The following is a 25,206-nucleotide window of genomic DNA, read 5'->3' as shown; positions in this document are numbered from 1 at the left end:
TTAACTGAAAATTTTCCACATACTATCTTGTCTTTTATCCTTTAAAACGTATCATCTCTTGAGGTCTCCATTTTAAATGAAAGCTATTAAGTCTCTTCTGCCTCCCTAATACTCTTGCCAAAATCATCACTGGCATCTTTGAAGTTCAATATGATGGATTCTATTCAGTTCTTCAATTTTTATTCAGGAAATATATTATTAAACATGTATAATATACCAAGCAGTGAAAAAAAATATTCCAGCTCTCAGGAGACTTCTAGTGAGGGATATGGGGAATAAACAAAATAAGTAAAATGTATGGTATGTGAGGAGTCCTAAGTGCTATGGAGGAGAATAGTCCTAACTGTTATGGAGGAGAAATGCTATGGAGGAGAATAGGAGTTTTCAAGAAGTCTTGGGGCATGGAGGTTGTGATTTTAGCTAGGGTTAGCTGGGGAGAAGGGCCATGCAAGTAAAGACCTGAAAAGGTAAGGGGTGAGCTATGCCAATGGCAGGGAGAGAGCATTCTAAGCAGAGGGAAAGTTAGAGTCAAAGCTATCAATGTGCAGGAAGGAACTGCAGGCAGGAAAATACAGAGAAAAAAGAACAGAAGATGGGGTCAGAGGGATACCACGAGACCAGATCTTTTGGGTGAAAAATGGCAGCTAGCTGAACAAATCTGAAAGTAGAACTGACAATTATTGCTGATAGATTAGATGCACAGTTGAGAGAAAGAGGGGAGACAAGGATGATTCCAAGATTCTGACTCTGGCAACTGGAAGTGTGAAACTGCCATTCACCAAGACGGGGAAGAGGCAGGAAGAACAGGTATCAGGGAGAATATCTGGACTCCGCTTTATTATCCATTAAGTTTGAGATCCCTCTTAGATAGCCAAAGCAGGGGTCAAATAGGCAGATGGATTTATGAGTGTGAAGTCAGTGGAGCTTCTAACTGGAGAAAACAAATCCATGAGCTATCAGGAAAATGATATTGTCCCAGTGAAATCGGACAGTATCTCAAGAGGAGGGAATGTTGATAGAGAAAATGTAAAAAACAAAACCAAAAACAAACAAGCAAACAAGAAACCACTGAGTTCTGGTACCATGTAATTCATTAAGAGATCAGAGAGAGAAAGAAACAACAGCAGGAGAGGAACAGCCAGTGAAGCAGGAAGAAAACCAGGAGAACGCAATGTCCAAGAAGCCAAGAGAAGAAAAGTCTTAAGGGGAAGAAAGGGACGGTGCATCATGACAAAACTTCCAAGAGATCATGTAGGATGGAAACTAAGAATGGACTGCTGATTTCATCAGGCACAATGCTTTGGAGGCATGTCCATTCTAAGGGCTTTTTACTGGCTGCTCCTTCTGCAAAGACAGCTCTTACCTCTGATCTTTGGTGCCTGCTGCTTCCTTCAGTTGTGATTCAAAACACATCATTGTCATTCAGATTTCAGTGAGGGCTGTCCTAATTTCTCAATCTAAAACCACAGTAACTCTACCACAACATCCTATTTAATTCTCTGATAGAACGGATACTGTTGACATATATTTATTTGTTTATAACCTAACTCTCCCATTGTAGATAGATATCATCCAGGACAGCAAGACTTTATGTCTGTCTTATTCACCCATATGCTGCTAGTTTTTAGAATGGTGCTTAGCACTCAGTGGGCACTAAATTGAACAATGGATCAAATGAACAGTGATGGAGTTAAGAAAAGGCCCTTTGTGACATTTACAGCTGCCGCCCTCTGTCACTACTTGCTCATATGTTATCAGGCATCATTGTCCTCCCTATCACAGTTATTAATTTATAAGAGATAGATTAAGACAAAGTGTGAACTGGGCAAATTTCAGACAGGTTAGTTTCATGCAGGATGCAAGACATTTGTGAGCCTAGAATTTTTCCCACCTAAAAATATTTATCAACAACAACAACAACAAAAATCAAAGAGGATAGATCTGAGGGAAACCACTTAACCACCTAATGATCCACCTAATAACCCCCTTTCCTTTCCCTCTAAGGGAATGTGACCTTACTTAGAACAATCCTTATTTTCTTTTGCTAATAACTTCCTTGCCTCACCTTCCTTCTTATAAAAACCTTCCATTGTGTACAACTCCTCAGAGCTCCCCTCTACTTGCTGGATAGGATGCTGTCTGATTCATGAATCACTTAAAGTCATTAGATCTTCAAATTTACTTAGCTGAAATTTTTGCTCTTTAACAGTATAAAAATAGTAACTATATTGTTTCTGATAATGGTCTCTCTAGCGACGGAAGTAAAATGGTGAAAACTACTCACTCTCCTACAAAGAGTTAACCAGGTAACATCAGTAAGCATTAAGGTTTTGTGTGTATGCAGTTAGGGTACATAAACTCTAATTAGGCCCATTATACTAATAAGCAACTTAGCTTCTCTCCCTCTCTAGTTGAGGATGGCCCTTCAACAGCAACATCATGTTCTAATAACCATATTCCATTTTCAAACTTAAAAGGCCGAAATGATTACACACATTTTTATTTATTTTCTTTCTTTCCAATTTCCCATCTTATAATAGTTTGTGTGTTTGTATATATACTTTTTTTACTATTACTTGTAGTATCTCATAAGAGAAATGCAATGACCTCTGGGAAAAGATGAGGTGTCCCTGGCCAAACCAAGATTTACTTATTTCATAGGGATCAAACCAGGAACATTTCTAACTTTACCAGGTAGCAAATAATCTCCTGAAGCAAAGGACCAAGAGCCCTCTTCTGGGACTTGCATGAATAGTGTAGATATGCACAAACTTCTAGCTTTCTCTTGCCTCATTGCCAGCAAGGATAAATTTCTGTACACATACTAAAGTCTACCTTGACGTCTAACATGGGGCACAAAGCACAGGTATTTTGGTAACACTTTTTTCTTTAACCTCTACAAATATTTTTAAATAAAAAGACTCCTTTAAAACTTTACTGAGAGTATCATTATATTTATTTCCAGAAGACTAAGTTCTGGAAGCTGTATGAGATGTATGTAAGAATGGGGTGAGAGACCCAAGATTTCCCTTCATTAGTTTGACAGCTCCCTTTTTTCCTTAATTCAACTTTTTCCACTGAAGAACAATCACCTTTTATACAAATACTCACCTTAAAGATTTCATCTTTAACTGATAATAAACTTCTTCTTAGATGTGAGAAACAGAAGGACTTGAGAATACTACAGTGAAATAGAACCTGCCAAAGTGGTTTGCCAACGGATGACAGAAAGAAAACTATTTCATTTCTGAGTGTTTCTAGATAAATGCTGTAAGTTTGTTGAGGGGATTATATTTGTTCACCTCTGATTCCCAATTACTAGCACTGTGCATGGCTATACATGTTCAATGAATAAATAAATGTTCAGCTTCCACATACACATCAAGAGACAAAAAGGTAAAACTGTCCACTTTCAGAAAGCCTAAAAAATGTACTTAGCCTTAAACAAACACTGAGAGATTTTAGTAGGCACTTATGAAAAAAGGCACCGAAAAAAAGAGCACTTATGACTAGTTAAAAGAGAGACTGTTCCAGAGGAAAGGACTAAGAAGAGAGTGCTACTGTTTCGAAGAGAATTTGTGTGTTACCTTCCTCCATGGAGAGGGCCTCCAGTCTGAGGGGCAACTCCGAGATTCCACCTGTCCCCGCTGAGCCCTGGATGTCTGGCACCGCATTCCGGCGGCCTGTCCTTGCTGAAGATGCAAAATTGTTGACCACGGGCTCCACATCAGTCATTTTCGATGAATCTGTCCTCATAGCAACATCTACAAATAGAATGTGCACATGAAGAAGAGGATGAGCCTATTTTGAGGTAAATGTTCACAGTGGTGGTTGAAAGGCATGGCTAGATCAAAATCACAACAGGCTTGAGAATCTACTCATTGATCACACCCTGCATCTACGTCTACTGTTATGGTCCTGAAGCTTCCATTTGCACATTAGCACATTCGCTGAATAGAGAAGGAAGTTCTCAGTGTGAGCCAGGTTGCTATAAATACACCCTGAGCCGAATAAGCCACTTGGATGCTTTAGGGTGCAGTAATCTCTGGCTTTTGTTCTGTTTTTCTGTGGATGGATCAGCCAAACTAGGGCTTGGAAGGAAATGAAAACTGACTTGCTTGGCCACTCCTATAGAGACCCTGCCTGCCAGTTTTTGTTTGTGGTGCTTGTTCAGGCTGAAACTAAATTACTATAATTTGTATGGATCAAACAAAACACACTATGCTCCTACTCTTTAGATATGAGAAGTTCCACTTTATCTCAAAGGCATTTTTCCCCTAGTGACAGCTGTGTATTTCTGCCTGTTCTAGTCAAAGACCTAATTTTCAACAGCCTCATGTTCATGTTTAGGAGAGTAGAACCTGTATTACCTTTCTTGCATTTAAGTGGAAATGGTAATTACTCATGCTTTCCTAAGCATCCTTTATCTTTCTAATAATTGTACCTATGAAAGAATTCTTAGGAAATCATTTACTGTACAGGGAGGGAAGGAGGTAGCAGATTCTGTTTATTCTAAAACTAACCCTCTTTCATATGATGTTTTCTAATGAATCTTTCCTAAGAAGTCAACACTGAATAGTATCTCAAAAGCAACAGAAGCAGCAGCAAGCATTTATTGAGAACCTATTAAGTACTAGGCTCTCAGTTGGGCACTGAGAACACAAAGGAATAATATACTTTCCTGTTTTTAGGGGACTTGCACTCTCAAAGGGACTTTGCACCCTCTTTCTCCTCTTTGATGCATTGGTATACATGCATACCACAGAATGTGCTGAGTATCAACCAAGGGATGGAGATAATCATCCTTTGAATCAATTAGACTTCTGTTTAGTATTTGCCAACTGTCTGGCATTGACAGACAACATAGATTAATATAAAAAGCACTGAACTATTAGTCAAAAAGAACTTCACTCCATTATAGGCTTGCAGGTGATATTGGCTAATTCATTTAATTTCGGAGTCATGGTTCCTCCTCTGCATAATGGATATAAAAAAATTAGCCTAACTGATACACAGGATTTTTGTTAAGAACTAATGAGATAAAGGATATAGAAACTCTTGATGATTCTAAAATTATGTCTGGTTATTGGCACCATTGTTCACATCTCACAAAGTTTTATTCACTACACTGCCCTTCTATGTATCCTTTTAATCCTACAAAGAAACATCTTCCTACTGGAAGACCTCTTGAACTTCCTAAGAGGGAAACCAGAATGTATGCAATACAACGTAAACATTTTCATATCTATTGTCTCATTTTAAGTCTCCCAATAATCCTTTGACATAGTAAGGAATAACCCTCACTCACTACGTGGATGTGAAAACCGTGGATGTGATTTATTTAAAGTCACAAAGCTGCTCATGTAGCACCCAAGAATGCAAATCCAGTTTCAGTTCACTCTGAAGGCAAGATGACATGGATCGCCACAAAATTATCTTTCCAAATCTCTGTGACATGCAGACAGTCATACGATAGCTACTTTTGATTCTGCTCTTGATTACTTTTTAAATAGGGAAAATATCATATATATAAATACACATATATATATACATACACACATACTTACATATGTGTGTGTGTGAGAGAGAAAGAGAGGAAGGGAGGGAGGGAGAGGGACAGATTCCTCATCTTTTCATAGGTGTTCCTTTCTGGCTTTGAATGGTTATCTTGTGAGACCCCCACGCCCCACCCCTCCATGTTACATGAATGTCAATTACAGATCTCTTCTCTAGAGCTTGTGAGAAGTGTCTCACACCAAGTTTGGAAAAAGACCCCGTTTGCCAGCTTCCACTCTGTCTTCAGCCAATTAACAGCACATCGAAAGCCATGGCCACGATCAATGGTGTATTTCTGTGGAGCATCGCCCTGTGTCACACAAACAAGTTAGCTATGCTAAGTTTGGAGGAGCAGCTCTGAACACCTTGATCATTACTGGCCTGATAGTCCAAAATCTTAAAGTTAAAGATAACAACACATATAAAAATATTAAGATATGCTATTTAAAATACTTAAATATGATATATTTTATGTTAAATGAAGTGAGTGAACTTCTTTAGTAAGACAGTCTATGTTAAAGACCTATTGAATTAGAATTTGTATATTGAAAAAGAATTTCTAAAAGGTGAACTTCCATCAAATGAAGAAATTCTAGGCTCTGGGTTTATTTCAAGGTTTCCTTGCTTTTGGCTGCTATTTTGCTTTTGCCTTTATATTATTATTTCAGACACAGGCTTTCTAAATTAGTCCTTTTTTGTCGGTTAGTGTTAGAAAACAAGATCAAAAACCTATCTAAAAGTCTGTCAAGATTTTACTCATTAACTACCATTTTAAGGTAAAAATCAGAACTGGATGTGTAGGAAAGCCAGACAACAATAGGCTGCTTTACCCCAGAGCTTTACTTGGTCATTTCCCAGCTCTCCCTCTTCCTACTACCATCTTCCTTTCAGAGCCGGCCACTGACGCTGATGCTGAGTGACCAGGATGTCATGCTCCAGCACAAAACAGACAGTTCACCCAGCCTGGACCCACAGGACTGCAGGGAGACGTAGCTTTCTACAGTGAAGAGTCATCTCATCTTCCTGACAGAAGGTGTCGGTGACTTAGAGACTGCTGGCTGGAAGGAACATTTGAATCCACAGTGTGATTCTCAACTGGGCTCTTTTAATTCTCTAGCAAAGACATTGCCTGCAGCATTGGAAATAACCTGAAAGTCCCTAAGGGAAGAATGGCTGAATAAACTATGTATATAATATTATGGAACATTATACAGTGATTAGAAAGAATGTGCTAAATCCAGTTAGATCCACCTATGGAGATGCATCCATGACACTGTAAAATAAAGCAAAATTCAAAAGTAATATTTACAGTGTGTGGGGGAAAAGTAATGAATATAATATGATCTCAATTTCATAAAAAGAATAAAAAATGCTAGTGGGGAGTGTAAGAGAGAACAAGGAGAATATTAATCATTTTTTGGTACTTCCTTACATATATAAACTTGTACAATGAGCATAGATTATTGTTGTGATTTAAAATAAATGAAATACATTCACCTGGAAAAATTATAAATATACAGATATTCTAGCACAGAAAGGTGCTAAAAGTGATATTTTGATAATTTAACCAAAAATAGTGTATCTTGAAGTGTAAGCCTCTTCCTGTACAAAACAGCCATTTTACCTGTCTGTTGTTTTTGTCCTCTGCAACATTGATTACATATGCCTGATTTTTCTTTTAGAGGGATGATTTTATATATATATATATATATATATATATATATATATATATATATATATATATATATAGTAAAAGATTTCAAAATGGAGCAAGCAAGCAAGCTTGGCTAAGAAAGTTTCCTTTAAAGTAGGGACAGGATGGGGTGCTGGGTGGCTCAGTCACTTGACCATCCAACTCTTGATTTTGGCTCAGTTCATGATCTCATGATTAGTGAGTTTGAGCCCCAAATCAGGCTCCATGTGGAGCCTGCTTGGGATCCTCTCTCTCTTTCCTTCTCTCTGCCCCTCCTCCACTTGCATCATCTTTCTCTCTCTCCCTCTCTCTCAAATATGGCCAGTAAGCCATAAGGGAGGAGGAATTTATGCACATCCTCAGCAGAGAAACTATGAACTTTTTGAACTTTTAAGCTATCCGCAAGCCCTCAGCCTAGACTGAACTTCCCCCCTCACCGTGACATTTGGATCTTCTGTGGTCTTCACTTCTAAAGGAGCCAGTTGGGTTTAACAAGCTTCAACGATGCATTTGCATACACAACCAATCCCAGTTAACCTAATTTCAATTCCTGTTTTGCAGGGGATCTAAATGAAAACTACATTCCTAACCTTTCACCTTTATATAACCTTGCCCCACTCTTTGTCTTCCTTGGAACACAATTTGGGTTTCTATCTCAATCTGTGGCTCCCAAACTGCAATTCTAACTGCCCACATAAATGTCTGTTTTAATTTTCAGTTAATGCTTTCTTTGTCAACATTATATATAAAGTAGAGACAACTGGTCTCTTCAAATGCTTTGTGATGTTTAAAAAATATATAACCTATAGAAAGATGAGGAAACACTGCTAATAAACACGGAAGAGAGATTAACTTCCAAGTTCTTTTAAATTTCTGGGCTTATGCTTTGCATTCTGTGTGTGTCTCTCTCTCTTTGCCCCTCCCCCACTCGTGCTTTGTCTCTCTCTCTCTCTCAAAAATAAACATTAAAAATAATTTTTAAAAAATTTCCAGGCTTAAAAAGCTAATTATGTGTATGTTTGCTAACTAAGGCAACAACTCTTCCTCTTTTTCTTCTACAGAATTAGTAGAGGAATCTGGAAGAGTGCTGCTTTGTCAGCTGTGAGTGCTTACAGAGCTGAACCCATTTGGACATTTGAAGATTTCCCAGAAGTCCTTGCATGCCCCCACCAGCATGCATCTCTGTTGAAAATACACAATTTTCAGGATGCCTGACCAAAAGACCATTAAACAGTCATAGATACACACACATGCCAACATCTCTGCAGTCTCCACAATATTGAAAATTCAACACCAGCACAACTGAAGAGAACAAAGATGTCCAAGTTAAATGAAGCATATACAAAATTTTGATGTATATACAAAATCACTAGCCAGCTCCCAATGGGCTTAGAAGAGCCTGCTAAGAACAGAATATATGTTACAAGCGTAATAATAAACAAAAGTTTGGAACACCTGGGTGGCTCAGTCAGTTAAGTGTCTGACTCTTGGTTTTGGCTTAAGTCATGATCTCACAGTTCGTGGGTGTGAGCTCCGTGTTGGGCTCTGCTCTGATAGTGCAGAGCCTGCTTGGGCTTCTCTCTCTCCTTCTCTCCCCTCCTCTGCTTTCTCTCTGTCCCTTTCTCTCAAAATAAATAAATGTAAAAACACTTTTTTTTTAAAGTTTCTATAAACAGGAGCACCTGGGTAGTTCAGTCGGTTGAGCATCTGACTTCAGCTCAGGTCATGATCTCACAGTTCATGAGTTCGAACCCTGCATTGGGTTTGCTGCTGTCAGTAGGGAGCCTGCTTCTGATCTTCTGTCCCCCTCTCTTTCTGTCCCTCCCTCACTTGTGCTCTCTCTCCCGCTCTCTCTCAAAAATAAATAAATAAACATTTAAAGAAAAGATTCTATAAACAAAAGTTTTTGCAACTGCTTTCTCTTCCAACTGAGATGATCTACCCTCTTAGCTCACACTCATTCTTTTCCTTAAGCTTCCTTACTTGAAGCCAAGACTGCAAGGTCATTACCTTTTTTCTAATCTCTGGATCCATATCACTCACTTCATCTCCCACAGTGAAACTACTACTCATTCTGCATGTAAGACTTGAAATAAACTTCTCACTCAATAAATGAGTTCTCTGGGAGAAATGAGTTCTCTGGGAGTATGAGTCAGGGTATCTCAAAAAACACTTAAAGTAACAAGGAAGAACACGTACTTTGGAAAGTCACTGTTTTTCCTGGTCAAAAGAGAGGATGAAATAAAGAGAGACATACACTGTTCTCAGTTGATTAGCAAATTCCTCATCTGGCTCTCTCCAGCGTTCAGTATCTTAATACCTTATGCCAGGTTTCTTCAGTTCTCTGCCTACAGCTATTATTTTGCAAGATTTTATTTTGGAACATAAACACTTCTTCCAAATGAGGTGAGAGAACTGTAACAATTGCATCTCAATGTGGACCAACAAAAACCGCTTCCACTAAATTATTAAGTGTCTGGCCCTGTGCTAGGCCCCCACACTACAAAGAGGAACCCCCAGAATGGTGAGGTCAAACATATTCTGATCTTTTCAGTACCTTTCTTGACCTCAAATCCTACTCTTTGGAAATAAAGCAAAAGTATACACCTCGAAAAATGGGAATCCTAGCACATCTATTTACCTAAGTATCAAGACAATTTTAGGGTAAATAGAGCTTACATGAAATGTATACCTGTATAAAAATTATGTTTTTAACTTAGAGATTTTTCTTTTTTGTTTTTTTAATTTCCCCATTTTTGGAGTTTCTGTGCCTCAAGTCTAAGCCAGAGGAAATTCTACCTCTTGTCTATTGACACATATTGTTTCTCATGCTTAGATTCTTGCCTGATAATGATATAAACAGACCCTTCAACATATATTGGTAGATGCATGAAAGCTATTTTTACCATGCATAATTTTTGACAACTTAGACCTATAAAATTCTAAATATAAAGCCACATTGATTTTTCTATAATCTCCTAGGTAAAGTAATGAACAAATCTGAATACCTGTCTGGCACAATTTCATCGTTAAACTAAGATAGGGTCATTTAGGACAATAATATGGACTGATGTGGATAAAGATAAAAAAAAAATAACTGCAATAACCACGCAACACCCTTGAGTGCAAGGGTCACATTTAAGTGGTCATTCTACTCTAGAAAAAACTTACCCCAAACACACCCTCCATTAAAGACTCTATGGAGTTAGTTTGCCATAGGCCTACTCCTACCCTTGCAGCTTCCCCAAAGGACCTGTAAACTTAAGTGATGCGGACCCAGACACTGAAGTGATGCATTAACATCATTAACATTAACAACATTAACATTAACACAGCCAGTTTGTGTCAAAGTCTCTTCTAAGTTCAGACAGTACTGTTCTGTTTCTTTGAAACAGACGTTCCTAATTATTAGTACATTATCTTGGGTTGCGTGTGCATGGGCGCGTGCGTGGGTGGGTGCTTGCGTGCGTGCATGAGTGTGTGTATGTTATGCCTGATAGGTGGTATCCAGGACACGCAGTGATATTTTCAGTTCTCCTTTAGGTGAATGTAATTCTAAATGGTTATAACCTATAGCACAGCATCCCTCCTATCTTACATCTCACATAGTTTTGACTTTTTGCTTCTCACTTTTTTATTTCTATCTTTCTGAGAGATTAGAATTGAGAGCACTTAGCTTGAATTACAAGGAACCATTTTCATTTTTTCCCCCACTTTACCTGAAACCCTGACTGTATTCCTCCATTCTCATTTACTTTTCACATTTTCCCTTCCAACTGAGGGACTCAAATACCAGTGTGTTCTTACTTCATTAAGGTGGCAGAGCCTACTTAAGAAAGTATTTGGATTCTATTCAAAAGTACTTATTTAACACTGACTCTGTTCAAAGCACTGTGCTAGTAACTGGGATTTGCCACAGTAAGGACTTCCCCTGCTTCAGCTGGAGACCTGGAGAGGCTCAGTGCCAGGCAGCTCCCCCAAATGCACAGAGGAGATAGTGGTTAGTTCCAAAAGAGAAGATGGGGTAAGAATGCACCGAGTGGGGTCCCAGAGAAAGGGCTAGAAAATTCTAATGAGAGACTGCTCTCAGATCATCCACTTCTCATCTTTGCCTTTTTCCAACTATTTTTGGACACAAAGTCTTCCTAGATTTCAATAAAGGCACAAAGATTCTTCAAGCTGAATTTGCACTACCAAGAAAATGAAATAATGTTGAGGATTATATGGTTTGCTTGCACCAGTCCCATCTCAGAGTGAACACAACCTGTCTGTGCGGGGGGGGTTTTAAACGCAAGTCCTAAGAAGTCAGTTCCTTTTTTAATGAGACAGTGGTTTTAAACTGTCAAGTGACTTTTGATGACGTCAGTAGGAGGGAGAAAAAGGGAAGTTAATCTGACCAACATAGTCACAGTAGAAATGTCTTTGTATCCTTCTGCCTAGTATGTGGACTGGCACACAGTTGCCTCTTAAATTCAATAAATATTTAATTCATAGCTCATACCTATAAATTATGGGCAGGCAAACACAGCCAGTGAAGGTGCTTTTAACTACTAATATTCTTAATAAAGCCTGAAAATTCATTTAATCAAATATTAAAATGAATTATATTACATTAACAATAAAGTAGCTTTGTGGGCAGGACGTAGACTAGTGGTAAATACAATGCCTTGCAGGTGTGGGTAACATCAATTGTCATATGCAGAGCAGGAGTTAATGTAAAAACTCTTATGGAATCACCCTCACCCATGGCATCTAAGTAGTTATAGTTTTCAGACATTGGCTCTCTCAGAGGATTCATAAACCTTAAACTGTGAACCGACTGCCCAACCTAAAGTCAGTTACACACAATTAATCAGCTTTCCCTTGTGCAAATATGCAATCCTCTAACACTTTAAAATGTTCTTTTTATTTTGACAGAGAACGAGTGTGAATGAGGGAGGGGCAGAAAGAGAGGGAGAGAGAGAATCCCAAGCAGGTTCCACACTGTCCGTGCAGAGCCAGATGCGGGGCTGGATCCCACAAACCATAAGATCATGACCTGAGCCAAAATCAAGAGTCAGATGCTTAACCGACGCCCCTCTAACACTTTAAATAGACAAGATCCTGTATTTTTAAAGTGTTCAACTAATTCTGTTTTACCATTTTCATTCTCAGTAAGGGGGAAAATAAAACCCTTTATCCTCTGGATTTATTTTCTTTGCCTATGATTATTATTGAGAGTGATACATCTATGACAAAAATAGTTCCATAATTATTCTTCCAATGTAGAAGTAATCTAAAGCAATAGCTTAAGAATGGACACTTTAAACTGCATACTTTTGGGGCACCTGGGTGGCGCAGTCGGTTAAGCGGCCGACTTCAGCCAGGTCACGATCTCGCGGTCCGGGAGTTCGAGCCCTGCGTCGGGCTCTGGGCTGATGGCTCAGAGCCTGGAGCCTGTTTCCGATTCTGTGTCTCCCTCTCTCTCTGCCCCTCCCCCGTTCATGCTCTGTCTCTCTCTGTCCCAAAAATAAATAAACGTTGAAAAAATAAATAAATAAATAAAAAATAAAAAAAAATAAACTGCATACTTTTATTTCAGAAAACTTTTATAACTTATATATGCTTGTCTTCAAAAGGAAAAATGCAGTGATACAAAAGAACTATTTTTACCAACATACAAAGATTTATATATGTAAATGTGTACCATATCCATCAAAGCCATTACTTTAAGAAGCTACATATGTATTCCACCTCTGAAAATATTTTTATGACTCCATCAGTGTAATCCACTTTTTACTCATATTTAATATAGTGGTAGAATAATACTATGTTTAAAATATAACATTATATTTTATAGTGAACTGTTTTTAATTAAAAGCTATCCCAATTGATCACCTATTTCTTTGTACTACCATGACTTCAGGTTGTTGTTTTTTTAATGTTTATTTACGTTTGAACGAGAGAAAGGTAAGAGTGTGAGCAGGGGAGAGGCAGAGAGCGAGGGAGACACAGAATCCGAAGCAGGCTCCAGGCTCTGAACTGTCAGTACAGAGCCTGATGCAGGGCTCGAACTCACAATGAGATCATTACCTGAGCCGAAGTCTGACGCTTAACCAACTGAGCTATCCAGGCACCCCAATTTCAGATTTTTTTCTAAGCCTCCTTAAGTAATTTAGATTAGCATATATTTGGAAGAATTCTGTTTCAAGTGAAGATTTGAAAGCAGAGCTTTGAGCAATGTTAGAATTACTGAACTACCTTAGCAAGCCCTTGGGATGATGCTCTTAAATTAGTCCTTATATTTGTTCAGCAGTCCAAACAGAGCAATGGAAAGTTTGGTCACCTAAATGAGAGCATGTAGTTGAATCCTGCATTGCCATCTAATAAACTTGCGACTTCCCACAAGACATTTAACTTCTCTATTAATTAAGTTTCCACATTTATCAAAAGTAGAATTAAAATGACCTATTTTACTAGTTTGGAACCCAACAAATTAATTGATATAAATGTGCTTGGTTAACAACTACACAAATGAAATTTGTTTAGAAATCAGTCACATTAATTTATAGGCACTATAATAGATTATCATAATAAACACTGATTATCCTGTTAAAGTCTGCTTTTGATTTGGCTCTAGAGACAGCCTCTGACATTGTGAGTTATAAAGACAAGAAAAAAATTAACCCAAAGATATTTCCAGAAACTTGGTGTTTAGGGAAAAAAAGAGCATAAGAAGTTTACAGTCTGGCTTCCAAATCCCCCCACACAAACATCTCAAAGTTGGCTACCTCTCTTAGGTAGCCACCTGTGACAGAAGACTGAATCTTCCTTACACCCTTCATCATGGTTTCTCCCTAAGGGAAAAAGTTTCATATACTTTCAGCAACAAAACACGTTTAAGTGTTTCATTAAAGTTAAAATGGGATTGAAATTGTCACTTTCTTCATGATACCCGAAAAACAATTCTTAATCTGAGTATTAACATAATGACATAATATGGTGAGGAATTAGAAGGGTCACAAAACACCTGAGAGAACTCTGCTTGCTCAGTAAAGCTCACCACCCCACTTAAAACAATGTCTTCTTCCTGTAGCTCTTGACCTTCCTTCCTTAATCTGTTCTACTGTACCTTAGCACTGAGTAGCTTTGACACATATTATAACTTAGTAGGATTGCACTACTATTTACTGTCTATCTCCCTCTACTAGAATATAAGCTCTACAAAGGCATAAGTTTTTGTAGGCTGTTTCACTGATGTATCCATAGCACTAAGTCATGCCTGGCACTCACTCAGTAGGTACTCTAATAGAGTTTGTTTACTGAATGAAACAATTATCTTCCCACTTCTCTTTTTCAAAATGAATTTTTTTTCTTTTTGCATATGAAAGTAACACATGCTCATTGTCGGAAAAAAAGTGACAATTCTTCTGGAAGAAGAAAAAACAAAATTGCCTTTTATCCCATTATCCAATGACAGCACTATTATAATTCTGGTGCATATCCTTCCAGTATTTTCTCAGTGCTCACATAGACAGATGCACATAAATATCTTATATACCTATATTTTAAAGCTGAATTGTATTTATTTGATATCATTTTATTATATCTCTTATAAATCATTTTATCTTATCTTTTAAAATATAATTGTTTTCAGGCCAACATAATTCTAAATTTTTAATGAAAGTTGGAAAAAAAAATTTCCTAGAAAGCTAACATTTCAGGGCTTATACCAACCATGTAAAACAGGCATAGCCAAAAGCCCAAACACAACGCCAAAAGTAAAGAACATAACTAAGGACTGAAATCATTCACAAACCTTTCCTTTTTTTTAATTTTTAATTTTTTTTTTATTTTTTAATGCTTATTTATTTTTGAGAGAGAGACAGAGAAAGAGAGACAGAGCATAAGTGGGGGAGGTGCAGAGAGAGAGAGAGAGAGAGAGGGAGACACAGAATCCGAAGCAGGCTCCAGGCTCTGAGCTGTCAGAACAGAGCCCGACGCAGGGCTTAGACCCACAAACCACAAGATCATGACCTGAACCCAAGTCAGATGCTTAACCAACTGAGCCACCCAGATGCCCCCACAAACCTTTTCTTAACTAAATTGGATGAAGTTAATTTATAAGCAAGATGCTTTTTTAAACTCACATAACTTTAAATGTTCCAGTGATGTCTGTTTTTTGTATTGCATCAATGTATAAAAAATTTGAGGGGATGTCTCTTAGTTCCTTTTTGAATAGATTTAATTTTCTTTTTTTTTTTCCTAGCTGAGAAAAAAGGGGAAATAATTCAGCCTTTTCAAGCTCTGGTTTGTTTTCTAAGTTCTCTTCAGTACTTTATTTTTCTTTGCAGAAGAAATCATTTTAGTGTTTCATCAAGCACAAAATTCAGTCAAAATCACAGTAGCAAAAAATTTTTAAGTTGTTTTGAGGATTTTTGGGTCATACAGGCAAAAAAATAAAAATTCCCAATCAAATAGAAATAACTTCAGAAAGAAAAGTCATGCCGTTGAAATATTTTTGTTCATCAAATTATGTATACTGATGTTTGTCTACAATTAAGTTAATAGAAGTAAAATTATTTATATGGATGCATTTAACTTTCATAAAACTCTTTTGTAAAAATAATAAATTCTGTTACTATTTAATATTATATTAAATATATTATTATATTTATATATTTATATTTATATTTATAAACTTATAAATTTATATATATTTATATAAATTACATATATAAATTTTATATATATATAAATTTTTATAAAATATATATTATATTCATATAAATTTATATATATTTATAATATAATATTTATATATTATATAATTATTATAAAATAATATTAATTCTGTTACTCTTTAATATTATATAAACTCAATAGAAAATATGAATCTTCATAAAATAATATCTGGAATATATTCAACAGACATAATAAACAATTCAAAACTAGTATATATATTAATTTTCAAAATATATATACAGAAAAACATAAGAGAAATACCCAAAGTTTTAACAGTAGTTTTTTTTTTCTGAGTGGTGTTATTATACATGATTTCTCTTTTCTTCTTTGAACTGTGTTTTCTAAATTTTCTACAATGAAGATTTTCATTATGTGCAAAAAGGCATAAACATGTTGTGAACACACACTGTTTTAAATCACTTGAGTGAGATTCAGTGCATGTGACTCTGTATGATGGGATAGTCATTACTATCTTCATTTTAAAGGTGAGAACACAGAGGGCCATAAAATGAAATGGTCTGGCTAAAACAACGGAGCTAGCGAGTGGCAGAGGTGAGACAGAACCCATTTCACCTGACACCTCAAACGTTGCTCCTTCGGTTACACCTCACCAAATATTTGTTGAACAGAGACTCGGTCTTCATTAAACCAATTGTTACTAAGCATCTACTATATCCTTCATTCAGTGTGAGATTCCAGAGAAATGGTGTCAAATAAGATGAAACACTGTGATTAACAGAGTGGGGATGCACACAAAAAAACATAATATGTGGTCTTTACTCTGAAAGATTGTATAACCTAATTGTACAGATGAAATACATGCACATTAAAGAGAATGTAAAAACAGAAGCCAATATATGATATATTCAAATACATAGTATAAATGCAAAATGTTATAGAAATATAAAAGGGAGGAGCGCCTGGGTGGCTCAGTTGGTTAAGCATCCAACTCTTGGTTTCAGCTCAGGTTCATGATCTCATGGTTTGTGGGATCAACCCCCTGCGTCGGGCCCTTTGCTGACAGCGTGGAAACTGCTTGGGATTCTCTCCCTCTCCCTCTCTTTTTGCCCCGCGCCCAATCACACTGTCTCTGTCTCTCTCATTAAAAACCGAAAAAAAAAAAAAAAATATATATATATATATATATATGGGAAATGGTTATTGAACTTGGGGGTAATTAAGAAAAACTTCACAGAAGCTGTAGAACACATTGGGCCCTAATATTTGGGAGGGATTCATACAGATAAAAAAGACATGAAAAGGCTTACCAAGCCAGGGATATATCTTAAGCTAAATCATGAAGTGAGTGTCAAAGGCAACATCCAATTAAAGGAAAGGAAACATCTGGCTTTCATGGAATGTTAAGCCATATAGAGTTGGAAAAATAAGTTAGAGCATAGTCATCACTAGAACCAAAATTGCAAAGAGAATGAATGCCATTAAAAGGCAGATTAAAGGGAGATGGCAACAATTGTAAACATTTATGTACCAACTGTGAGAGCACCCAAATATATAAATCAATTAATCACAAACATAAAGAAACTCATTAATAGTAATACCATAATAGTAGGAGACTTCAACACCCCACTCACAACAATGGACAGATCATCTAATCAAAAAATCAACAAGGAAACATTGGCTTTGAATGACACATTGGACCAGATGGACTTAACAGATATATTCAGAACATTTCATCCTAAAGCAGCACAATATACATTCTTCTCCAGTGCACATGGAACGTTCTCCAGAATAGACCATATACTCGGACACAAAACAGCCCTAAGTAAGTTCAAAAAGATCGAGATCATACCGTGCATATTTTCAGACCACAATGCTATGAAACTCGAAATCAACCACAAGAAAAAATTTGGAAAGGTAACAAATACTTGAGACTGAAGAACATCCTACTAAAGAATGAATGGGCTAACCAAGCAGTTAAAGAAGAAATTAAAAAATATATGGAAGTCAATGAAAATGATAGCACCACAACCCAAAACCTCTGGGATGCAGCAAAGTGGTCATAAGAGGAAAGTATATAGCAATCCAGGCCTTCCTAAAGAAGGAAGAAAGATCTCAGAGACACAACCTAACCTTATGCCTTAAGGAGCTGGAAAAAGAACAGCAAATAAAACCCAAAAACATCAGAAGACAGGAAATAATAAAGATCAGGGCAGAAATTAATGCTGTAGAAACCAAAAAAACAGTAGAACAGGTCAATGAAACCATAAGCTGGTTCCTTGAAAGAATCAACAAACTTGATAAACCACTAGCTAGTTTGATCAAGAAGAAAAAGGAAAGGACCCAAATAAATAAAATCAAGAATGAAAGAGGAGAAATCACAATGAACACAGCAGAAATAAAAACAATAACAAGAGAATATTATGAGCAATTATATGCCAATAAAATGGGCAATCTGGAAGAAATGGACAACTTCCTAGAAACATATACACTACCAAAACTGAAACAGGAAGAAATAGAAAATTTGAACAGACCCATAACCAGTAAGGAAATCGAATTAGTAATAAAAAATCTGCCAAAAAACAAGAGTCCAGGGCCAAATGGCTTTCCAGGGGAATTCTACCAAACATTTAAGGAAGAGTTAACACCTATTCTCTTGAAACTGTTCCAAAAAATAAAAATGGAAGGCAAACTTCCAAACTCTTTCTATGAAGCCAGCATTACCTTGATTCCAAGACCAGACAGAGACCCCACTAAAAAGGAGAACTATAGACCAATTTCCCTGATGAACATGGATGCAAAAATCCTCAACAAGATATTAGCCAACTGGCTCCAACAATACATTAAAAAAAGTACTCACCACGACCAAGTGGGATTTATACCTGGGATGCAGGGCTGGTTCAATATCCACAAAACAATCAATGTGATTCATCACATCAATAAAAGAAGGGACAAGAACCATATGATCCTCTCAATAGATGCGGAGAAAGCATTTGACAAGATATAGCATCCTTTCTTGATAAAAACCCTCAAGAAAGTAGGGATAGAAGGATCATACCTCAAGATGATAAAAGCCATATACTAGTGACTCAACGCTAATATCGTCCTCAATGGGGAAAAACTGACAGCTTTCCCCCTAAGATCAGGAACAAGACAGGTATGTTCGCCACTGTTATTCAACATAGTATTGGAAGTCTTAGCCTCTGCAATCAGACAACAAAAAAATAAAAGGCATCCAAATCGGCCAGGAGAAGGTCAAACTTTCACTCTTCGCAGATGACATGACACTCTCTATGGAAAACCCAAAAGATTCTACCAAAAAGCTGCTAGAATTGACCCATGAATTCAGCAAAGTTGCAGGATATAAAATCAACGCACAGAAATTGGTTGCATTCCTATACACCAACAATGAAGGGACAGAAAGAGAAATCAAGGAATCTATCCCATTTACAGTTGCACCAAAAACCATAAAATACCTAGGAATAAATCTAACCAAGGAGGTGAAAAATCTATACGCTGAAAACTATAGAAGCTTATGAAAGAAACTGAAGAAGACACAAAGAAATGGAAAAAGATTCTATGCTTCTGGATAGGAAGAACAAATATTGTTAAAATGTTGATACTACCCAAAGCAATCTACATATTCAAAGAGATCCCTATCAAAGTAACACCAGCATTCTTCACAAAGCTAGAACAAATAATTTGTATGGAACCAGAAAAGACCCAGAATAGCCAAAGGAATCTGGAAAAAGAAAACCAAAGCAGGGGGCATCACAATCTCGGATTTCAAGACGTATTACAAAGCTGTAACCATCAAGACCGTATGGCACTGGCACAAGAACAGACACTCAGATCAATGGAACAGAATAGAGAACCCAGAAATGGACCCACAAATGTATGGGCAACTAATCTTTGACAAAGTAAGAAAGAATATCCAATGGAATAAAGACAATCTCTTCAGCAAGTGGTGCTGGGAAAACTGGACAGGGACATGTAGAAGAATGAACCTGGACCACTTTCTTACACCATACACAAAAATAAACTCAAAGTGGATCAAAGACCTCAATGTAAGACAGGAAGCCATCAAAATCCTTGAGGAGAAAGCAGGCAAAAACCTCTTTGATCTTGCCCACAGCAATTTCTTGCTGAATACATCTCCGGAGGCAAGGGAAACAAAAGCAAAAATGAACTACTGGGACCTCATCAAAATAAAAAGCTTCTGCACAGAGAAGGAAACAATCAGCAAAACTAAAAGGCAACCGACAGAATGGGAGAAGATATTTGCAAATGACATATCAGATAAAGGGTTAGTATCCAAAATCTATAAAGAACTGATCAAACTCAACACCCAAAAAACAAATAATCCAGTGAAGAAATGGGCAAAAGACATGACTAGACACTTCTCCAAAGAAGACATCCAGATGGCCAACCAACACATGAAAAAATGCTCAACATCACTCATCATCAGGGAAATACAAATCAAAACCACAATGAGATACCACCTTACATCTGTCAGAATGGCTAACAGTAACAACTCTGGCAACAACAGATGTTGGCAAGGATGCAGAGAAAGAGGATCTTTTTTGCATTGTTGGTGGGAATGCAAGCTGGCGCAGCCACTCTGGAAAACAGTATGGAGGTTTCTCAAAAAACTAAAAATAGAACTACACTATGACCCAGCAATTACACTACTTGGCATTTATTCAAGGGATATAGGTGTGCTGTTTCGAAGGGACACATGCACCCCCATGTTTATAGCAGCACTATCAACAATAGCCAAAGTATGGAAAGAGCCCAAATGTCCATCGATGGATGAATGGATAAAGAAAATGTGGTATACACACACACACACACACACACACACACACACACACACACACACACAATGGAGTATTACTCGGCAATCAAAAAGAATGAAATCTTGCCATTTGCAACTACATGGATGGAATTGGAGGGTATTATGCTAGTGAAGTTAGTCAGTCAGAGAAAGAAAAAAATCATATGACTTCACTCATATGAGGACTTTAAGAGGAAAAACAGGGGCGCCTGGGTGGCGCAGTCGGTTAAGCGTCTGACTTCAGCCAGGTCACGATCTCACGGTCCGTGAGTTCGAGCCCCGCGTCGGGCTCTGGGCTGATGGCTCAGAGCCTGGAGCCTGTTTCCGATTCTGTGTCTCCCTCTCTCTCTGCCCCTCCCCCGTTCATGCTCTGTCTCTCTCTGTCCCAAAAATAAAATAAACGTTGAAAAAAAAATTTTTTTAAATAAATAAAAATAAAAAAAAAAGAGGCAAAACAGATGAACATAAGGGAAGGGAAACAAAAATAATATAAAAACAGGGAGGGGGACAAAACAAAAGAGACTCATAAATATGAAGAACAAACTGAGGGTTGCTGGAGGGGTTGTGGGAGGGGAGTAAGGGGCATTAAGGAATCTACTGAAATCATTGTTTCACTATATACTAACTAATTTGGATGTAAATTTTAAAAAATAAAAAATAAAGTTAGATTACAAAAAAAAAGACACTGCCTCACCCAAAAAAATAAAAACAAAAATAAAAATAAAAATAAAAATAAAAATAAAAATAAAAATAAAAATAAAAGGAGATGGTGTTGGAGTATCTGGGTGGCTCAGTTGATTAAGCATCCAACTTCAGCTCAGGTCATGATCTCACAGTTTATGAGTTGGAGCCCTACATTGGGCTCTCCACTCTCAGCGCAGAGCCCACTTCAGATCCATCTCTCTCCCTCTCTCTCTGCATTTCCCCAGCTCTCTCTCTCTCTCTCTCTCTCTGTCTCTCTCTCTGTGTGTCTCTCTTTCTCTCTGTCAAAAATAAACATTAAAAAAAAGGAAAAAAAGAAAAAAGGAGATGGTGTTGGGTGCCTGGGTGGCTCAGTGGGGTAAGCACCTGACTCTTGATTTGGGCTCAGGAATGATCTCACAGTTGTGGGATTGAGCCCTACATTGGGTTCTAGGTTCTGTGCTGGGTGTTGAGCATGCTTGGGATTCTCTCTCCCTCTGCCTCTGTCCTTCTCCCCCACTTGCACTTTCTCTGTCTGAAAAAAATATATTTTTAAAACAATAATTTAAAAAAGGATATTGTGTTCCTTCCTCTGAGCACCAGAAAACCAACATTTCTAAGTAACATAATAAAAGTGTGCATAAGAGGCATAGTCTGCAAATAGAGGCTGATGTGAAGGAAGATTTTTAGAAGGCTATTAAAAATGGAACTTACAAAAAAATGGAACTTATATAAACAAATCCACCATAATAAGAGTGATAAGTTCATTAAAAAATTTATATGTAAATGTACCAGACGAAGCATAGCTTCTTACTTAAAAAGAAAGGGAAAAGGTAGAAGGACTTACAATGAAAACTCATTATAAAGTTTAAGGGTTTACACTACCAGATATAAAGATTCATTACAAAGTATTAGTTATTAAGATAGTGTGGTATTCTTCAAGGATAGACAGAATAACAGAATAAATAGACACATATACATATGGGCCCTTGATTTGTGAATAGGGCATAACTGGTAATGTGGTCACTGAACCACTGCTGGTGATCTTGGAGGATTCACAGAGAGGAAACACCAGAAAACTAGATGGGAAGATTGTTGATCATGGAGAAAACAGATGGGGCTTATAATAAATTGTGACAAAATTCTAGGATTATTAAATAAATGGCTTTAATTTATAGTATCTTCCTTTGAATTTTGTATTTAAATATTTTCATACAGGTAAGTTAAAAGAACAGTGTATAACCTCCACTGATGTCAAAAATTGTTAACAGTTTGCTGTATTTATTCTCTCTCTGTCTAAACACACAGTTTTTGTTCAACCATTTGAAAGCACGTTTCTGATGACATAACACTTCACATCAAATATTTCAGCAAGTATTTAAGAACTGCATTCTTCTTCATATCCATAATACCATCATATTCCCACAACACTCTTTTTTGCACTTTGCAACTGAGATAAGTCCCCCCTTTTCCCTAAAGTACAGCTTTTAGAAAGTCCTTTAGGGGAACCAGTGGTTTTTGTATATTTGAAAATATCTGTTTTACCCTCATTCTTGCAAGATACACTATTCTAGGTTGAAGTTACCTCTACAATCACTTTACAATACTCTCCTCCTTATTCTTTTTTTGCTGTTAAGAAGTTTGTGGAATATGATAATTTTATGTGTTGTTTGGCTGAGCCACAGGATGCCAGGTATTTGTTTAAACAATATTCAGGGTGTCTATGAGGGTGTTTCTGGAATTAATATTTGGATCAATAGACTGAATAAAGAAGATTGCCTTCCCCAATGTGGATGGTCATTGTCCTGTCCACTGAATGCCTAAGTATAATGAAAGACTGAGTAAGGAAGAATTTGCTCTCTCTGCCTGACTGTCGCACAGCTGGGGCATTAGTCTCTCCCCTGCCTTCAGACTCAGACTCAGACCGAGACCGAAACTTACACCATCAGCTCTCCTGCTTCTCAGACCCTCAGACTTGGAAGGGAACCTACCATTGTCTCACCTGGGTCTCCAGCTTACTGACTACAGATCTTGGAATTTCTCATTCTTCACAGTAGCATGAACCAATTCTTTATAATAAATAAATATATATCCTATTGGTTCTGTTTTTCTAGAGAACACTGACTAATATACTATTGGTATAATTGTCATTCGTTGTGGTTTGTGGAGTCTGTTTTTTTCTGGCTTATTTTGAGGATTTATCTCTTTGGTGTTCTGAAATGTCATCACAAGATGACTAGGTATCTTTTTGTTTTTCCTTCTTAAGATTTGTTATGATTCCTGAATCTGACTTTCATCAATTTGGGGAAATCCTGACTTTCATCAATTTGGGGAAATTTTCAGGTATTGTTTCTTTGAATATTACTTTTTATCCTTTATTAGTTCCTTGGGAATTCCAATTAGACACATAAGAAAGACACTCTATTTCCTTGCATGTTTTATTATTTTTAGTGTGAACCCTTGTTTTTTAAAACCTTTTCCTTGAAATTACCTGAGCCTTTATATAGGCTCTGAATTTGCCTCTAGTGGGGTCTGGGAGCACTATCAAATTGGTTAGCTTTAAATTCTCAGCATGGAATTTTTCAGACCACAAAGTTGCAAACCTGTGTGAGGTTCCATTTTTGGTAATAAATGATCAGGAGAATTCCACCCCCCTCCTTTTCCACCCAACCCAAATCAGGACAAGACTGGCGAATGTCCTTGCTGTCTTCCTTTGAAGGTTAGGGTTTTGCCACATTACCCTTGGACTGAGCATGTCACACTCTTCGGCAGCCTAAGCCTTATGCTGGGGACCCAATTTGATTTTCCAACTTGTGTGGTCCATAAGTTTCTTTCCTTGTCCCCAGAACATGGCTTTTTCAAACAAAAGATGTGAATTACTGGGGAACTCAGGGAAGTAAGTACACCACTCACATGCTTAGAGATTTGTGATTTCTCATTGTTCTGGGCTTATGAAATATTTTTATTTGCCAACATGAACATTCATTTAAAAAAAGTTTTGAAAGTATATCCTACATTTTAGAGTATTGTTTACTAGGGCTTTCTAGAGGACATTTTTCCATAAAAGGAAGTTCTAGTTAAGTTTTAATAATTTCTTTCTTTTTTAAAAAAAAATAATGTTCACTGTCTTATTTCATGGTATAGTGGTGGAGACAAAGGAGTTTTATTTTATTTTATTTTATTTTATTTTATTTTATTTTATTTTATTTTATTTTATTTTATTTTTTTAACATAATCTTTACACCTAACATGAGGCTCAAACTCACAATCCCAAAATCAAAAGTTGGAAGCTCTACCCACTGAGCCATCCAGGTGCCCCTCAATAATTTCTTATCCATATATCAGCAAGATATGCATTTCACTCAGTCAAAAAAAAAGATGTGCAATAATGTAAATACATTATTCTTTAATAGAGCTTATTTTAGCTCACAGATCCCCATGTTTCCTTCACGGAAGAAAATAGTCTTGTGATTCCAAGTACAATCATTCACTTCCACGTTAGAATTTATTCTCTCTGGGGTAAATTTCCAACTGAGTCACAGTCATACACACAATTCATTTCTCCATGTGGTGTAAGGCCTACAATTAAGGCTCAATATTAAATGCTGCCCTGACATCTGGTAAAATCAGGAGAGTTCAAATGGACTAAGCATAAGTTTCTCTCTTCACTCTGCTTTCATGGATAAGGTACCCTAGCCGAACACTCCTCCTTATCAAAGGGACCAGGCACAGTCCCTAGTTCTCCCTAGATAGCAGT

The 25,206-nt window shown here is 37.1% G+C and overlaps 1 protein-coding gene across 5 annotated transcripts in view; it reads right to left on the bottom strand.

Annotated features, from left to right (window-relative positions):
• PKIB (cAMP-dependent protein kinase inhibitor beta) overlaps nucleotides 1-25,206 on the bottom strand; it is a 103,932-nt gene that overhangs the window by 1,712 nt on the left and 77,014 nt on the right. For all 5 annotated transcript variants that reach the window (XM_045499444.1, XM_045499447.1, XM_045499443.1 and 2 more), the window contains one exon: nucleotides 3,588-3,764. In XM_045499444.1, coding sequence (XP_045355400.1) covers nucleotides 3,588-3,764 — 177 coding nt within the window. The remainder of the gene's footprint in view (nucleotides 1-3,587; nucleotides 3,765-25,206) is intronic.

This window comes from Leopardus geoffroyi, chromosome B2 (genome assembly GCF_018350155.1).
Source record: "Leopardus geoffroyi isolate Oge1 chromosome B2, O.geoffroyi_Oge1_pat1.0, whole genome shotgun sequence".
NCBI lineage: Eukaryota > Metazoa > Chordata > Mammalia > Carnivora > Felidae > Leopardus > Leopardus geoffroyi.
The sequence above is the reverse complement of the archived record's forward strand: the minus strand, read 5'-3'. Positions and strand labels throughout refer to the sequence as shown.